Source organism: Serinus canaria, chromosome 7 (genome assembly GCF_022539315.1).
Source record: "Serinus canaria isolate serCan28SL12 chromosome 7, serCan2020, whole genome shotgun sequence".
Taxonomy (NCBI): domain Eukaryota; kingdom Metazoa; phylum Chordata; class Aves; order Passeriformes; family Fringillidae; genus Serinus; species Serinus canaria.
The window spans coordinates 21986153-22002195 of NC_066321.1; the positions used below are offsets into that span (position 1 = coordinate 21986153).

A 16043-nucleotide genomic window follows, 5' to 3' on the forward strand; every position below is an offset into this window, starting at 1 on the left:
AAGCCAATATGGATTTGTAAAAGTTTTGAACTCAGGTTTCTAAAACAGGATGTTGTCAGTAAGGTATTATGGAATGGGCTGTCAAAACCAACTTTTATTCTTGTATGTAACTTCACCATTTTTAGAGAAATAACTTTCCTTGTTCTGCTAAAAGGAGCTTGCTTACCCAGTAGAAGTATGCACGACTTCCCCAGGGAAGAAGGTCATCATGTTCCTCCCAGCACTCTGTAGGAAGACTCTGCAGTCTCACCTTTTGTCTCTGTCTTACCATGAAGTCAGCCACCCTTTGATGACAGAAACTTTTGGATCAGCTCCGACTGGAGCTGATCACAAGGGTCCCTGTCATTCACTACCTGTGTTGTGCTGATGGTGTCAGCAGACATGTGATGGAGATGAGAGCACCAAGGGGATCCAAAGTGGGGCATGAAGTAACTTGTATCTCAGGCCCTCTGTGCCTCTCTGCAGGTGGGCTGCTGTCAGAACGCTGGTCTGAGGCATCTGCTTGTGCAACATGTGCTGTGATTACTGCAAAGGTAATTGTACAAAGAGATGTGTCCACTGCAGTACAACACAGTTTGTCACCTGCAACATGGGTGTCTAGCCCCTGCATGTTTTGAGGACAAGAACATTTCACAAGATGACGTGTAAGGACAAGGTGCAAAAGAGGCTGTTAGTGCAAATAAAATCCTGGTATGGTGGTGATGTACATGGGAAGCATCTTGTGCTGCTCACCTTTCAGACACTGATGCTGCAACAGAGGGCTTCTTTCTCCTTGCTCCCAATAATAATTAAAAATACCCCAAACCAACAAAGGCTCTTACTTAGGAATCTGAGCTTATCTGCAGCTGTTTGCCCATTGCAGGCCCTGTAAATATGCTCAGATGTTTCTGGGTAGTGTTTTTGATATTTTTTTGGAACAAAAGGACTCTGCTGGCTTAAGGCATTAATTTAGGCAGATTTTACTATATGTATAGGGAGCATAAACTGTTACTTGCTATCTTCCTTCCTCTGTAAATAAAAATGTATATGCTTTCCTTTAAAAATGTATTTTGTGTGTAAGTCACATAGTGATAACATTAAATGTGGTATAAAGATGGTAATAAAAGTGGTTGTAACATTTATATATTTTTCATGACCAAAGTGCTCTGCAGTGGGAGATGCTATAAACATGTGCTTGCCACTGGAGGAAGCAACAGTCCTACGCTGCAAAAGATGTCAGCCACATGAGCACAGGCCCCAGTTCTTCTGGGCACAGAGTGTGTGGGCAGGCAGCTCTCCAGGACAAAACGAGGGCGAGCATGTCTGCCCCAGCATGTCACTGCCATGAGAAGGTAGAAGGTTGGGTGCTACTGCTGAGGAAGAGGCCATGGTGGACAGGGTGGAATATGCTGCTGTTATGGAGTCTCCACTCCATGCAGAAGCATCTCTTGATGCAGCAGAGGAGGAAGTGCCTGTCCCAGGCTTCTTCCTCTTTCTACCTTAGCTCTGCCACTTCTCCCTCTTCTTTCTGCAGCAGGACCTCTCCACTTTGAGGTCCTTGTGTTCAGCATCACCCAACCTGCTAGGAAGCCCTGGGTTGTCTTTGGGCACAGCATACTCCTTGAAGAAAAGCACATAAAAACAGCAAGAAAAGGGAAGAACAGGAAAAATGCTGCTCTTGGCGCTTCTGTTGTGATGTGACAGGATGAAGCAAATTCCAGGCATGCCCTCTAGCCTTATCTTCTAAAACAGCCACAGCTTGCAGAACTCCACAGCCTTTTTTGGGGACATGTTTCCACCGGGAGCATGGCTCATCTCCCTCCCCAGCCTGCGGCCAAGGAGCCGGTGCCTTGGCTGCAGCGGGCAATGTGTGCCAGAGCCGCCTCTGCCAGCAGGCAAGGAAGCGATGAAGTACTTGGGGCTGCAAATCCTGGCAGCAGTGCCCTCATGAAAACCACACTCTGGCTGTATGGAAAACAAAAAGCATATCAGTATCTGAACTGCTCTCCATTAGAGGACATTCAGCATTTGCAGGGGCACGAATCTGCAAAGTGAATTTTTTTTTTAAATGTCCAGTGACTTTTACAGAAAACGCACAATGAATATTAAATAAAGGGCATTGCCTATTAGTGCACTTCAGACACTGTTATGTGGTGTGACTTTTTAAAAACTTTTTTTTAAAGGTCATGCTGTTTATGCTGCATAATATATAATACAATTGCACTGTAAATTAGAGACATGCTTTACAGCCTGCTGCTGTGCTTCATGGAGGTGAACAAAATTTGAAATCACAGGTCTCTTCCTCATGGGGAAACAGTAGTGGGAAATATTTAATATCACAATAATCAGGGGCTTAATGGCCTAGTGATGAGCTATGGAGGCCTCTCTATGACACCTTGCTGCATCTCCTGCCTGCTCTCTGGTCTCTCTAGAGCATTTTTCCATTCTTAACACTGTTAAATTTGATTTTAATTTACTGTTTAGGGTAAACCGTAGCATTACCTAACCCACAGCAATTCCTTTAGTTGCACATAATATGCTCAGCCCCGACAGGTTTCTCCTCCAGCAGACAAGAATTGAGTTTCTCTGTGTTGAAATGGCTGTAGGCCTGTGCAGTTCCTATATACATTAACTCTCTGGAAGGATTAATTATTCTATTCCTTTATAATAGCTTCAGAACTTGAAAAATGCTGTTCTATTTCTTTCAGGTAAACCACAGCATAGAAACTGGATTCTGAGGGACATGCAGACTGGTTCAAAAATTCCCTCAGGACAGCTCTTCAGGGAGCCAGTATCAAAGGTAAGCAAATGAATCAAAGCCAAGGATTTTTGATCCTTATTTTAAAAACTTCAACTCACACATTGCTTCAAAGGGCAGAATACACAAAAAGGAGAGCAGCCAGTGAGCAGAGAACCAGACTGCATAAAAGCACTGGAAAGCATTTTGGTAGCACTTCACTGTAGAACACATATGTTTGAAAAGGGATGGAAAGACTGTTGAGAAAATACACTGACTGATGCCAGGGTGAAGGAAATGCCAAGTAAAGGAATCAAGAAAATAAACATAGTTTTGGAGAAGTGTTGAGAGGTGCAGGAAGAGTGTAACACAAGGAGGAAACAGAAGCAGATTTCTTCCACTCAAGGGTACAGGTTGTAAGCCTTGCATGAAATGGAAGTTACAATGGGTTTTTCTTAAAGAATATAATTTAACATTCACGGGTCTCTTACCAGAGAATGTTTTAAGAATAGTATTTGGATTGGAGGGGCTGCACACAGAGGACTGAATTACTAAGTAAGCCCTTGCTACTGAACAGATTTTCAGGGGCAACAGCTGCCACCCAGATGGTGTGGGCACTGGGACTTGGAGGGGCAGCACTGAGCAGTGTCTCTGAAGCCAGTTGTCATAAAAAATTTTATTTCAAAGGTAGATCTAAATTGAGCTATCATCCTAATAGAGCCTTCTTGGAAGGCTTTATTCCTGGTCCCTGTATTAGTTAGAGAATTTGCTAGAACACTCATGCATTATTAATGAGCTAGCAAAAGGAAATGTTTGTTTGTAGAACTGATTTTTTAATATAAAGCCATTTCTTGTGTTTAAATAGACCATCGACGTGATCTGCAACATATTAAAAATACCTTACAAAAAGCAGAAGAAACGTTTCACACATAGACACAAATTAGAGATTTAAAACAACAGCTTCTTCAAATTCTATCCTAGAAGAGACAGAAAACAATTTTTTTTTTCAAATGTCAACCAATGAAAAGAAACTATCAAATTTTCAGAAGGATAAAGTATTATCTTATGGGTGAAAACTATGGTATTTCTATAATGACATTCTTGGTCAACACATCTTAAGTTGTATTTAACATGACTGGTTACTGAGAATGCTCCTCGCTATCTGGTACAGCTTAATTTCCTGAAAATATTCTATTTTCTACTGAACATTGTTAAAATACAGCAAAAAATCCTTAGAGATTTTTGTGAGGGTTAGCATTACCTCACAAGCACAAGAAAAGAATAAAGTTCTCATTTCTGCTGTATGATAACAACATTTACTCAGCCCACCCAGTGATCTTATACATCAGTGCCCTCAAAAGCCTGGCTTCATAGGTGACTGTGTTTTTCCCACTGTGCATCCCACTCTCTTCCAGGGGGTGTTCAATGACAGCTGGGATGTTTCTTCCATACTGTTCACACTGCTTCAGAAACTGCAGGCACTCTTGAATTGCACTGTCCCGCAGCATGATCATGTGCTTGGACATGTTCTCCAGCAAGGACAGGAAACACCGCTTAGCGTAATACCACGTGTCCGTGCTCAGCTTTTTGTTATAGGGCTCCAGGCTTTTAATGATCCTTGAAATACCAAAGTCGTAGTTTCCCTTCACACAGTAGAGGGTACCAATGACTAGATTGACAATGCAAAGATGGTAGGTGTTTTTATCAGGTTGATCATAAGACAGCTGCTCTTCTGCCTTCTCAATCTTCCTCATTAGTTCCTCTGCATCCTCATTCTGGCTTGTCAGGATGTAGGAAACGCAGAGGTTTGCTAACACAATGGCACTGACATCTAGAATGTCGTCGTAGTGCTTTTTAACTATTGGCTCATAGAAGTTAATAGCCTCTTTATACTTGTTCTCCTGCATGAAGAGCACGTGAGCCACATTGAGCTTCCACACCTCGTGCTCCTTGCAGAACTCCACTGATTTGTGGAAGATCTTTTCTACCATTGGGTAGTTCTTCATGTCCCAGTAAATCTTTGCCTGGGCCATCAAGACAGGTATATATTTATCCAGAGTCTCATCATATTCATTGATTGCCTTTTTTAGAGCTTCATCATCCCAATTTTGCCTAGCTTCCTGTACCTGTTTTGTAAGTTTTCTCAGCTGCTCAGTTATTGTCCCTGCTGAGTCATCTAACTTGTGGAAAGCCTCCTCAGGGGCAGTTTGACAAGTAATAATGGCATCCAAGAAGTTGTACAGATAAGGTGTGAGCAGTTTGTAAGTCAGATGGGCATTCTCTGCCAGCACATCAGCTGCCAGGTCATAGTATTGATGCTTGCAATAGAGAAGCAGCAAGTTACCAAAAGTTTCTGGTGGACAGGGGTTCTGCAGGAGAAGAAACTGCAGCTTCCCAAACCCATCAGTGGGCTGGCTGTCCATGTTCATGAGTGCCTGGTTGTGCAGCGTGACCGGATCCAGCTCTTCCTCGGCCCTGGGTGGCATATCCGTGAGCGCTTCCTGCGCCGCTCGCACGTTGCGCAGCTGGTACTCGATGGCCGCCTTGAGGTTGAAGGCCTCCACCAGGGCCGTGCGGTGCAGGAGCATTGTGTTGCCCACGCTGCGGACGTCGATGCCCTCGGTGGTCATGCCCACGTTGAGCTCCGGGTGCTGGTGGATGCCGCGCTTGATGATGTCGGATATGTACTTGAGGGCAGCATGGTACTGCTTGGCCGCGTAGGAGCACAGAGCCATGTTGTAGGACAGCTCCGGGCAGTACCCCAACACTTGCATGGCGCTGGCGAACTTGCCGCTGGCCTCTTCGTGCCGGCCCTGCCGGTACAGCAGGCAGCCCAGGTTGACCTCGGCATCGGCCCGCTCCGACGGGTCCTCGGCCGCTCCTGAGCCGCCATCAGCAGCGGCGGCGAGCTCCTCCTCCACCAGGCTCTGGGCTGCTGGGAGGTCACCCTGGGCATAGTGGACAGCGGCCTGGAGGCGCAGGGCCCGGCGGTGGAAGGCGGGGACGTCCAGCAGCGGGCTGGCGACGCGCAGAGCCTCGGCGAACAGCCCGGCCTTGTAGAGGGCCTGCGCGTAGCACAGGCGGTACGGGAGCAGCTGCGGGTGCAGCGCCACCAGCTGCTCGTAGCACTCGGCCGCCGCCGCGAACTCCTGCAGCTGGTAGTGGCAGTAACCCAGCAGCGAGAGGCAGCCCCGGGAGCGGCAGCTCTTCTGCAGCCCGCGGTTCAGCAGCGACACCGCCTCCGCGAAGCGCCCGCTGCCGATGAGCCCGTACACCACGGCTGTATGCTGCCCCTCGGGCACCGGCGCGGCCTCCATGGCGCGGAAGCCTCCGTGGCGGCGGAAGCCGCGCCACCGCTGCCATAGCAACGGCGCCGCCGGGGCGGAAGTGCTCCCGGGCGGGCGGGCGCTGCTCCGGAAGCGGCGGCGCGGGCGGTGCCGTGCGGCCGCAATGGCCGCGGCCGCCCTGCCCGGGCCTATCCGGCCGCCAGTGGGAGCTGGTGGCGACAGCGGAGCCGCGTTCTCTGCGTTTGCCGTCCCTCCATTGTTCCGCTCCCTGCGCCCGTGTCCCGAGCACTGACACGGTGTGTTCAGTGCCGGTTCCGAACTGCCCCAACAGCTGGAGCCTCCCGAAGTCGCTGCTTGGGCCGGAATGTTTCCCTCATTTCGGCATCTCGTGCAGCCGGGAGGAATAAAGAGTAAAAGGCTCTTGTATTTCTAAACGCTGTGTCATATTTCCATTATTATTATTATTATTATTATTATTATTATTATTATTATTATTATTATTATTATTATTATTATTATTATTTCCCTTAAGCAGCAAGTGGTGTAAAAGCACACTCTAAGCTAAACACATAGCCCAGGGCAGGAAGTATTTAACCTCTGTCTTGGGCTTTGTCCACATGAAACATCCCCTTTACAGCCTGTTAAGATCCAAAGTTGGGTAAGGTGGGTGGATGGCAGGAAATAGGTCGGTACTTTGGCTCAATCCGACAGCTTTCCTGCAACTTTCAAAAGCAGAGAAAATTACTTCCAACTTTTCTTACTCAACAATGTAATTGTGCTCTGGTGGGACTTCTTTCCCCCCATGGTATTTTCTACTGACCAGTGATACCCTAGACCACAGACTTTATAATCTGTGTAATTTCTGTGCATGTAAATAGCTCCCTTAGGGTCACCAGGCAGATCTGGTTTCTGGTCGTTCCAGAATAATGCCAAGCATATCCAGGGAAGGAGTTTGGTTTGCCCCCAGGAATGAGTGCCGCAAGGCTGTGTGTCAAAAATCATCTGGGCCACTCCATCTCACATGTTTTCAGGATCTTCTATTTGTGTGATTCAGTAATCAACAAGTTTCAAAGAAAAGTAATAATAATAAAAAAAGAAAATCATAGTAAGCCGTTAAAATTATTTATCTTTTTAAAGACCAGTAAACCCAAGCTGCTAATTTCAAAAGCAAGCTTTGAAAGCTGAACCAGCATTGTTTGATCTACTAAGCAAAACAGTAAGAGTAATGGCTTTAAGCTGGGAAAAAAAAAAAAAAAAGGATACACATTTTGCAAGTATCTGTGATTCACTTGCCTTAGAACAGACACATGGTATTTCTGTGCATTTGTCAGCTGTCTCCCACAGGAGTATTCCCTGGAAAACTCTAAGATGTACTGGCCTACATGCTCAAGAATTTGTAATTAAATACAAAGTAATCCAAGAAAGAAAAGGTAGCAAGCATTAGACAGGATGTATTCCAACAGTGGCACATTCCAGCAATGGGAATCTCATATGTCCCACTTCATTGCTATGTTAGAAACCATTCACATGATTTTATTATTTGAAAACTCTTCCTTTGAAAAAGCCATTTAAAAAACCTTCTTGGTCTCTATTTTTTGCCCATAACACTCTAGGCATTGAAGTGCCTGTTAGTATGTTTTATGCATCTTTGAAATAAACCTGTTTTAAACTTTCACACAATGCACAAATGACTTATCAGGAACTAAAAATGGTTTGATTCTATAAAGGGAAAATAAATATTTGGCCTGTAGACTGAACCACTCCTGTTTTTCCACTAGAATGAATTAATCTAAATATTACAAATTACATTAGGCACTGCTGCTTACAGTCTTCAAAAATAATTTATGAGTACTAGTATTGGCTTTGTTGGTAACTACAGTCACATTATGAGATTGCAGTGCTCTCTAAGAAGGCTCAATTAGCAAGGTCACCAGACCAGAAAAATGCAGCTGCTGTATCAAGGACACCATCTGAAGAAATACCTGAGCTAGAATGAAACATACTTGTGTACACTGTGGTTACAAAACACACAACCGACCTTCTTGGCAAGACCCCTGGCCCTGTAAATCGTAGGGGTTGGCTGTGACAGAGCTGTGTGGGGAGTTCTGTGCCTGCCTGCCCCATGAGGCAGCCACTTTAAACCTCAGTGAGCTCCTGCTGCCTGACCTTGTGCAGCTCTGCTTCAGAGCAGGAGCAAAACCACGTCCTGACAAGCAGAGTCTGCATCTCCATCACATTGTGAAGCTGTTCTTATTTGTCCATAGGTCCCGGGCTGGGAGGGAATTGTCTGGTTTCACTACTTGACTTATGGCCAAAGACACCTTTTATACATCTTGTTCTTGGGAGGTTCTTCTGTCTCAACCACCGGGGAACCTCTACCCCAAGTGCTTCTTGCCTTGAACAGTGTTACTGTTCTGTTTTCTGGTGGGGTCATGTTGTCGTGTTGCAGGGGAGCACTTTAGTCCAAGGGAGTGCACATACAAGACCTGAGCTCTTCCACCAAAGCCTGTCTTCCCCAAGCCCTCTCAGGAGTGAAGCCAAAATTGGGGCTGTACCCAGTGGGTATCCTTGTCTCCTTGCTGAGCACATGAAAGGGGCTTTGGCAGAAGGGCAGGAGACAAGCCCACCCTTGTTACTCACCACCAGCTGGTGGGGCAGATGCACCTGCAGTTCAGAAGCCTGCTCAAAATCAAGCAGGATTTGATTGTCTAGTTCATTCCTGATTAGCCTCAGCAATTGTAGAACATTTATGGTGGGTTTTTTTAAATGATTGTGTTTTTTGGGTTTCATTTTTTTTGTGAGGAAAGGGTGATTTTGGTCAGTAGTTTCACAGGTGGGAATCCTAAGTGAAATTACTGTTTGGCCTGAACTACCCTTGAGTATGGGGATGAAGACCTGAGCATTTTCTGGTGACAAAATCAAGGCTGCTGCCTGGCTCTTGTGAGACTTGAAGGCCTAGAAACCGGACTGAATTCAGGCAGCAGTTGGCCCTAGTTGTCAGGAAGACACCTAGAAAAAAAGGCATTGCCACAACCAACCTGAAGCACCTCTGGGTGTCCTATGGACAATCCATGTGCCCATCAAATTTTAGCACTGGAGCTGTAAATGCTAGAGGCCTGATTCATGGCTGGATTTCCACTTACAGCTGGGACAAAGAAATGGTGACCCCTCCTTTGCAGATGTGCTGGGCATCTCAAGGGAAAGGCCAAGCAGCCCTATCCTGGGTAGCAGTTGTGTTCTCCATGTGCTCTCTTGATTTGTCCTTGCCTCTTGTGGACCTGTGTTTTATATGCATTCACAGAATTAGGCTGATTTCAATGTTGCTTTTTTTTTAATCTCCCCTTGTTCAGCAGGCAGGGAAGCAAGTAAAAGACAGAGAATGAGATTAAATAACCTACATAATCGTGTCTCTCGTGCACATCTCAGAGTCTGGCAAAACTGACTGAAATATTGGGAAATTGTTTCCCTATCAGAAATAATGAAAAGCAGATACAATTTCTGATCATCAAGTTTATACGCAGTAACTAAAAAATGTTTCCAACAATCTTAAAATATAATAGAATTGAAACATGTTTCTTTAATGTACTACATGCTTCTACAAAGAATCCTCTTTTTCTCACTTTTTTTTCCCCTGTTTCCTAAGCTAAGTCTTAAAAAAAGAAGATAAGGTTTTTGTTTGTTTAGTTGGTTAGTTTTTTTAAGATTGAGCAAAATGACTTTCAGAGACTGAATGCCGTTCTGAGATGCACTGCTGGGCCCCCTAGTTTCAGTAGGGTTGCTCCTTTTTCCTGAGAACAATTTGATAAGATCAAGCCATGTGCTCTCATTTTCTTCCTTGTGATGGAGGAACAGAACCATAACATTAGTCAGCAGTTTCTGAATTTTGACCCACAATGGCAAAGCTACCAAAAGACAGGAGAAATAGATGGAGGCAATTACAAACAGTCACTTGATTGATGGTTGACATTGTTAGGGCTTCAGCTGTGTGTCAGGCTGCGGTGCTGCCGAGTCCCCATCCCTGCCAGTGGGTGTTGCCATGGGCAACAGTGCACTGAAGCCAATAAAAGGAGAGGAAATGAGGGGAGACTCAACCTTCGGGGAGGCCGTAGGGTATGCATTATAAATTAAGTTACACTTAGCAGTACGCAATATCAAAATTCAGGAAAGCTGTGTGTACCTGCCAGCAGTACTGTCGGTTCCTAGTAGCTGTTTTTCCAATAAAGTACGTGGTGTAGGTTAGTATGGCTTGCTGCTTACTAAACTGCTCTGGCTTTATTCAGAGAAGAAAGAAGCTGCAAAAGAACAGCAGAAACATTTCCATTTGGTGTGTGTACACACTGCTGTGCAGTTTGCATTTCTGCTCCTTCCCTGCTTCCTTCTGCTAGAGAGTGATGTGCTTCAGTTGTGCACTAACAGATTGGTTCACAATGCTACTGAATTTCCAGCTATTGTCCTATACACCATTAGAAGCACAGAGCATTTTGGTTTTGTTGTGTTTCTTTTAAAGAAGGCATCAGCAGATTTGTTGTTTCTGTTTCATGTAGTCAGCTTTTCTAAGGCTCAAACAACTCAGTTTCCTTAGAAAGGAGAAAAGCTCTTTTAGCATCTGGTCAGCTGGGTCAGGTTCTGATTTCCATTAAGCCTGGTGCCAGTTCAAGGTAATTCCACTGATGTAAATGGAGTTTGGCACAGGTGTAAAACTAAGCTGAATTCAGCTTTAATTTCTGCTGCCAGACAACCCTATATTTAGAATCCCATTTTTCATCAAGTACAAAGGCTTTTTTTTTCCCCCTATGAATGGGCACTCATAAGCACTGCAACATGACTCCTCTTGTGTCTGGTCATGCAGCAGAGAAATCCTCAAATCACAGATCACAGGTTTGCTGCATTAGTGATCTTGACACTAATGGAAGGAGACCAACTTTCAGGTAATTCTAGGGTCATCACAGAGAGACATTTGGTTTTGTGACCTATCATATTTGATTCGATTTTTAGGGACACCTTTACCACGGGTGTCAATGTGTGAGCCTTGACTAATGCTGTGCTAGCTGTAGCAATAGCACTTGAAATTGTACTGAAAGAACTGCGAGAGAGTCAGGGGTAATTCAGTGTGATGATATTCTACCTCTCCACCATTTCAAAATACTAATTTCTACTGGAAATTATAGTAAAAAGGCTTATCATTTTTTCTGGTTTTTAATGTAATATAATCCTGAAGAACAAAGCAACAGATTTCCTTTTTTATTTGTATTCTATTTTCAAAAAAAAACCCTATTAATCTTTTTCTTAGGCAACACTATAATTAAAAAAAAAAAAAAAAAAGAATGTGTTATAAGAGCATTTTTAAAAGAAAAAAACCCCACTCTAAAATGACCATGCAATATTTTGCCTTTATGCAAACTTCTTCTTGCTGAGAAATTTGCTGCAGTGTTCATATGAATTTCTCAGGGAAGAAGGGACAGCTTGGTGTTTTTAAAGATAATAAAGTTTGTTTTTAAATGTAGCAAAGGTAGGCAATTCTAAAGGCCCTGATCAATCACTAAGAAGCCTTGTTGTAAAAAAATACTTCTTCAGAATACAAAGCAGGCTTTTCAGAACATTCAGGCATAAAAGAGGAGGGAGAGTAAGAGAGGAGCATCACAAAAGCAGGCATAATTGATTCATAACATGTACTGAAGAGATGCAAAACAACAATGTAATTACACACTATTCTGTTTTCTGCAGCTCCTTGCATATGAATTGGCCAGCTTGTATCCCAGTCTTGGTCTGTATTATTAATTTTATTAAGCTGTGAGTTCTTATATTTCAGTCTGTTGTCAGATTTTTACAGCAGCAGTTGAAATGCAGTGGAGCTGAATGAACGCTTCTGTTCAGTGCTCCGTGTCGCTCCAGATACCAGCACAATCCCACTGCAGGCTTCCGGTCAGTCCCACTAAGCCTTCCAGGAAAAGCAAACTGTGCTGCCATCAAGATAATATCCCATCAATTAGGCATGTCTGGGAAAGCATTTCTTTAAAAATGGGGGGGTCTAAGCTTATGAAAACCTTTCAGACAGATCTTACTGTAAAGTGACACTGGTATTTGCAGGCTTAGTTTATGTCTTTGAGAGATGTGGTGAAGCTAGAGGAAAAGGAGGACAAGGATGCTGGCTGAGAAGGAAGTCTTTTTTGGTGCAGCTCCTCCCATTTACCTCTATTTACTGCCACGGAGTCCAGCATAGGCTTCAGTTTCACATTCAGCTTCACTAGACACTGGAAGAAGATTAAAAAGAGGATGAGAGAAAAAATACTGACAGTATATCCACTCCTTTTAAGGACAGTCCATGGCATAACAGGAGGAAAAAAGAGTTTAATCTGTATTACACCCCTACCCTCCTCACTCCCATCTGTAAATACCTGTGGAGGTAAATTTATTGTCCCCATTGAGTTCTCTTTATCTATCTGACTCATTTTATGTAAGTTTTTAGGCCACTAAAAGTGTAGAAAAAGGCACAAAAGATGGCAGAGATGCCATCAACTACTTTTGCTTTCTTGCAATCCTTAGAGATTGTCCTTTTGAGGGATACCAAGTGCCTGAGGCTACCAGCTATGGCATCTATGAGCAGGAAGGTCCACTGGCTGGATGACAAGCTGGACAAAGCTGAAATAATCTCCCTAGTGCTTGATTCTTTTTTCCTATAGATGACTAAACCACAACAGTACTGTGCTTCCTTAAGCTGGTAGAAAAAATAATTAGTGTGTGCTCAAATTAAAGAAATATAAATGAGTTTTCTTTGAGGTTGCACTTAAATCACCTCTTCTCTACATATCCAGCCCAAAGGTCACAGAGGCCAGTAAGATTCTTTAATCTGGTTTCATCTGGCTTTGACTACATCCCTGAATTATGGAATTCCTGCATACCTTTGCTACAGGTTATTTTATCTTCCCCTTTACTATCACCTGCTTATGTGCAAAGACCACAAGTACTTCCCTTGCTTTTGTACCTATATTAAAGAGAGACAGAAAATTAACAGCAGCACTGGATGTCAGGAAAGGGTTAACCATTTGCCTCCCAAGTGGTCATGTAATGTGTCCTCCCAGGACAAAGGAGTGTTCTTTTGCAGCTCTTCTGGTTAGCAAGCAGTGGCTTTTGCTGAGAGCTGGGCAGCATGCTTTCTCCTACAGCATGGAAACTATGTATTTGTCATTGGGAAAAAAGGATTCGTGCCAGATTAAAAACCAAAAAGGACAAAGATAGCAAAAATTGCTCTTCTGAAAGTGCAGAAAATGATAAGAAAATGAAAGGAAAGGGGGAGAAGGTACCTTTGCAGTTGATCAGTTTTTGCTTTAAATAGCAGGATTAACAGGAGCTGCTTTAAATGGTCTCCAGATCCCAGACAACACTAAAGAACTGGATTTTTTATAGATAGCTTGCAAGCCATAGGAGCTTGGCTTGAAGTAAGTCTTGGTAGATTTTTAATTGAGCTATTATATGATAATTAAGGGTTAATGGCCTGATTTTAAGACATGCTGAAAACTTGCAATTTCACTTGACTTCGGTAGGAAATATGAATGCTCAGCACTTATGAAAAATCACATCATGAGGAAGAAGCTGGAACTTTAATCAAATCCACTTCAAAATTATTTCCTTAGAATATGGCTCAGACTGAGCACATAATTTTGCAGTCTTGGGCCTGAGGTAAGAGGCAGGATTCACTGCAGTCTCTGCCCCCTACAGCATTGCTGGCTGTTGATGGTCATTCATTTTATAGAATGGATAAGGATTTTCAACTTTCCCATAAATAAAATAAAATAAAATAAATATTAAGAAATATTTATAAGCAAGTAGCCTGGTGGTTAAATCACTGTTTAAAAATCAGTATGCTTCAAACCTTACTAAGCCCAAAGATGTTCTGCACTCTCATCCTGTCAGCCCCAGGATCTGTAAGTACAAAATACAGTACAGGCTGTTCCTATATGTATATATGTGTGTGTGTAAATGTGTATATGTGTATGTATGTATACACATATATACTATATTTCCTCTCTCTCTTTTTCTCTCTCTCTCTCCATATATAGTATATATACTATACACACTATATATACACACTATACCCAGGAACCTCTATAGGCTACAGGCAGCATAGAGAAGATGGTGCTCACTGGGACTGCGGGCTCTGTCTCAGTGTGGCTGTGCAGCCCTCGACTATGTCTGTGTCCTTTCTGTAACCTTGCTTTTTTGCCAAGACTGACCACAAGACTGGGATGTTTTCCAGCCTAGTTCCAGGGAGAAATTGCAGAGGTCTGGGCATGACCTCCTGCTGTGCCTGTCCCTCCAGGCGTTGGCATCTGCCATGGCTTATGGCAGGAGACAGCCCTGTCACGTACTGTGCCAGGATGACTGCGAGTGCTGCTCGAGGTGCTTGCAGCAATTAGCTTTGCATTGACTGCAGCAGGGACCAGGAGCCCAAGCAGGCTGGGAATAGATTCAGGAAGCACCCCCACAGTTCTGTGGTAATTACTATTATCCTGTGAGCTGTAAACATATTTTAAATCTGTAAGTAAATACACATATATTTCTTTGAAATACAGATCTAAGCGGACATTAGAGTCTAATAACCCAGGTGCAACAGAGGCTACCAGGTAAATAACAAGAATGGTTAACTACTAACATTAACTTTGATGAAACAGATTATAAGGAGTATTTAAGAAAGAATAAACCATGTCTTTGATATTAATTTTTACCATAGCACCAGCAGTTAATTCAAAGGAATACGTACAAAATATATAGTGTAATTTTAAGAAACTTTATTTTGTTACACATTAATTTAGATTAGTGATACTTGACAGTGCAGATTTTGCACTTGGTCTATAAAATGTCTTTATTCAGACATTGATTTGATGTTTGAACCACTGCTTCTGTATTTAGTATCCTTTCATTTTGGGACTTTTTCATTCTGATCTAGTCTTTTAATTAAACTGACTACTATAATTCCTATGGAAATTAGCTTTTATTTTATTTTTTCCAGCTACCAAAGCATTTCAGTAGGGCTTCTCTGATACAAAGTGCACAAATTGGATTTTATTTCTTCTTGAGATGTAATTAAAAACTCATTTGATTACTATATATCTGGCCCTGTTTTAATTATTAAACTCCAGTAATCAATTTGCTTTTATGAAGCTTCTGGGAAATTATCTCAAAAGCAACACATTTCTCTCCCTTCTGGCAGGGTCTGGACCATTGACTGAATTACATTCATTGCACCTGTTCCTGATCCGGATTAAACCACCAATTTATTCCCAAAGCTCTTTAAGTTTATTTGGCTGTAGCCTTGTCAGGGTTTTCTACCTCCTGGCTGCAGTTTTTGCTTTCTGTTTTACTGAATGAGAACCCCTTGATGTACTGCTCCTCCATGCTCCCATTTTTGATTCATGCCTCTTACAAACAGCTTTGCTCATGATCTGTCTAATTTGGTATCTAGGTTCTTAATGCATTATTTATTACTTGCCTTCCCAGGAAAAGGCTTGGTCTTCACCAGCTGTCTGACATGGGATACTACCACATAACCTCAGTAGCTGCAGAAATGCCCTGTTCCTCATCCCTGCTTGCTGCCGCAGGCAGGCTGGGAGCTGGCAGACAGCTGGGCTCGGGGAGAGGGAGCCCCTGCCTGGGGGAGTTCCTGTCTCCCAAGGCCTGGGACCTCACTGCCCACTTGCAGTCCTTCCACTGCAGTGCAGCTGCCTTGCTGCACAGCAATAGCTACAGGATTGGTGACCTTTCCCATTCTAGCCCCTTGACTGTACAAGCTGCTCTTAGTTGCAGAGTGATAAAGTGTGGGGGAAGCACTGCCTGCTCCAGCATTAGGAAAAGCCAGAGAGGTTTGCAGTTCCCTTCTGCATCCATATATTACCTCAGATGTGTGACTAAGCTGTTTGTCAGAAAGCTACTGTATAGTAGTGTCTTTTTCCTGGCACCTTCAGTTATTTAGATGTCTTTTGGGACTGTGTACTACTCTGCCCAAAGCATTCTTTCCCAAAGTATAGCTCTGCTTATCTATAAAC

At 43.4% G+C, this 16043-nt stretch overlaps 2 protein-coding genes across 3 annotated transcripts in view; both read right to left on the minus strand.

The window, feature by feature from the left end:
- Positions 1–3456: 3456 nt before the first annotated feature.
- On the minus strand, positions 3457–6056 carry LOC103814703 (tetratricopeptide repeat protein 30B-like). The gene has a single exon (XM_009088315.3). The coding sequence runs from the start codon at positions 6031–6033 to the stop codon at positions 4033–4035; it is 2001 nt and encodes a 666-aa protein (XP_009086563.2). The 5' UTR covers positions 6034–6056; the 3' UTR covers positions 3457–4032.
- A 3218-nt stretch (positions 6057–9274) lies between these two features.
- PDE11A (phosphodiesterase 11A) overlaps positions 9275–16043 on the minus strand; it is a 107137-nt gene continuing 100368 nt past the window's right edge. The window contains exons 20-21 of one of the 2 annotated variants that reach the window (XM_050977058.1): positions 12194–12254; positions 9275–11963 (exon numbers count right to left, since the gene is read on the minus strand). In XM_050977058.1, coding sequence (XP_050833015.1) covers positions 11809–11963; positions 12194–12254 — 216 coding nt within the window. In that variant the 3' untranslated portion in view covers positions 9275–11808. Of the gene's footprint in view, positions 12255–16043 lie in introns of both variants that reach the window. The other variant, XM_050977057.1, reaches the window with a different exon arrangement.

What these genes read in the sequence shown, in the direction of transcription:
- LOC103814703 (XM_009088315.3), bottom strand. Translation starts at nt 6,033, where the DNA reads ATGGAGGCCGCGCCGGTGCCCGAGGGGCAGCATACAGCCGTGGTGTAC.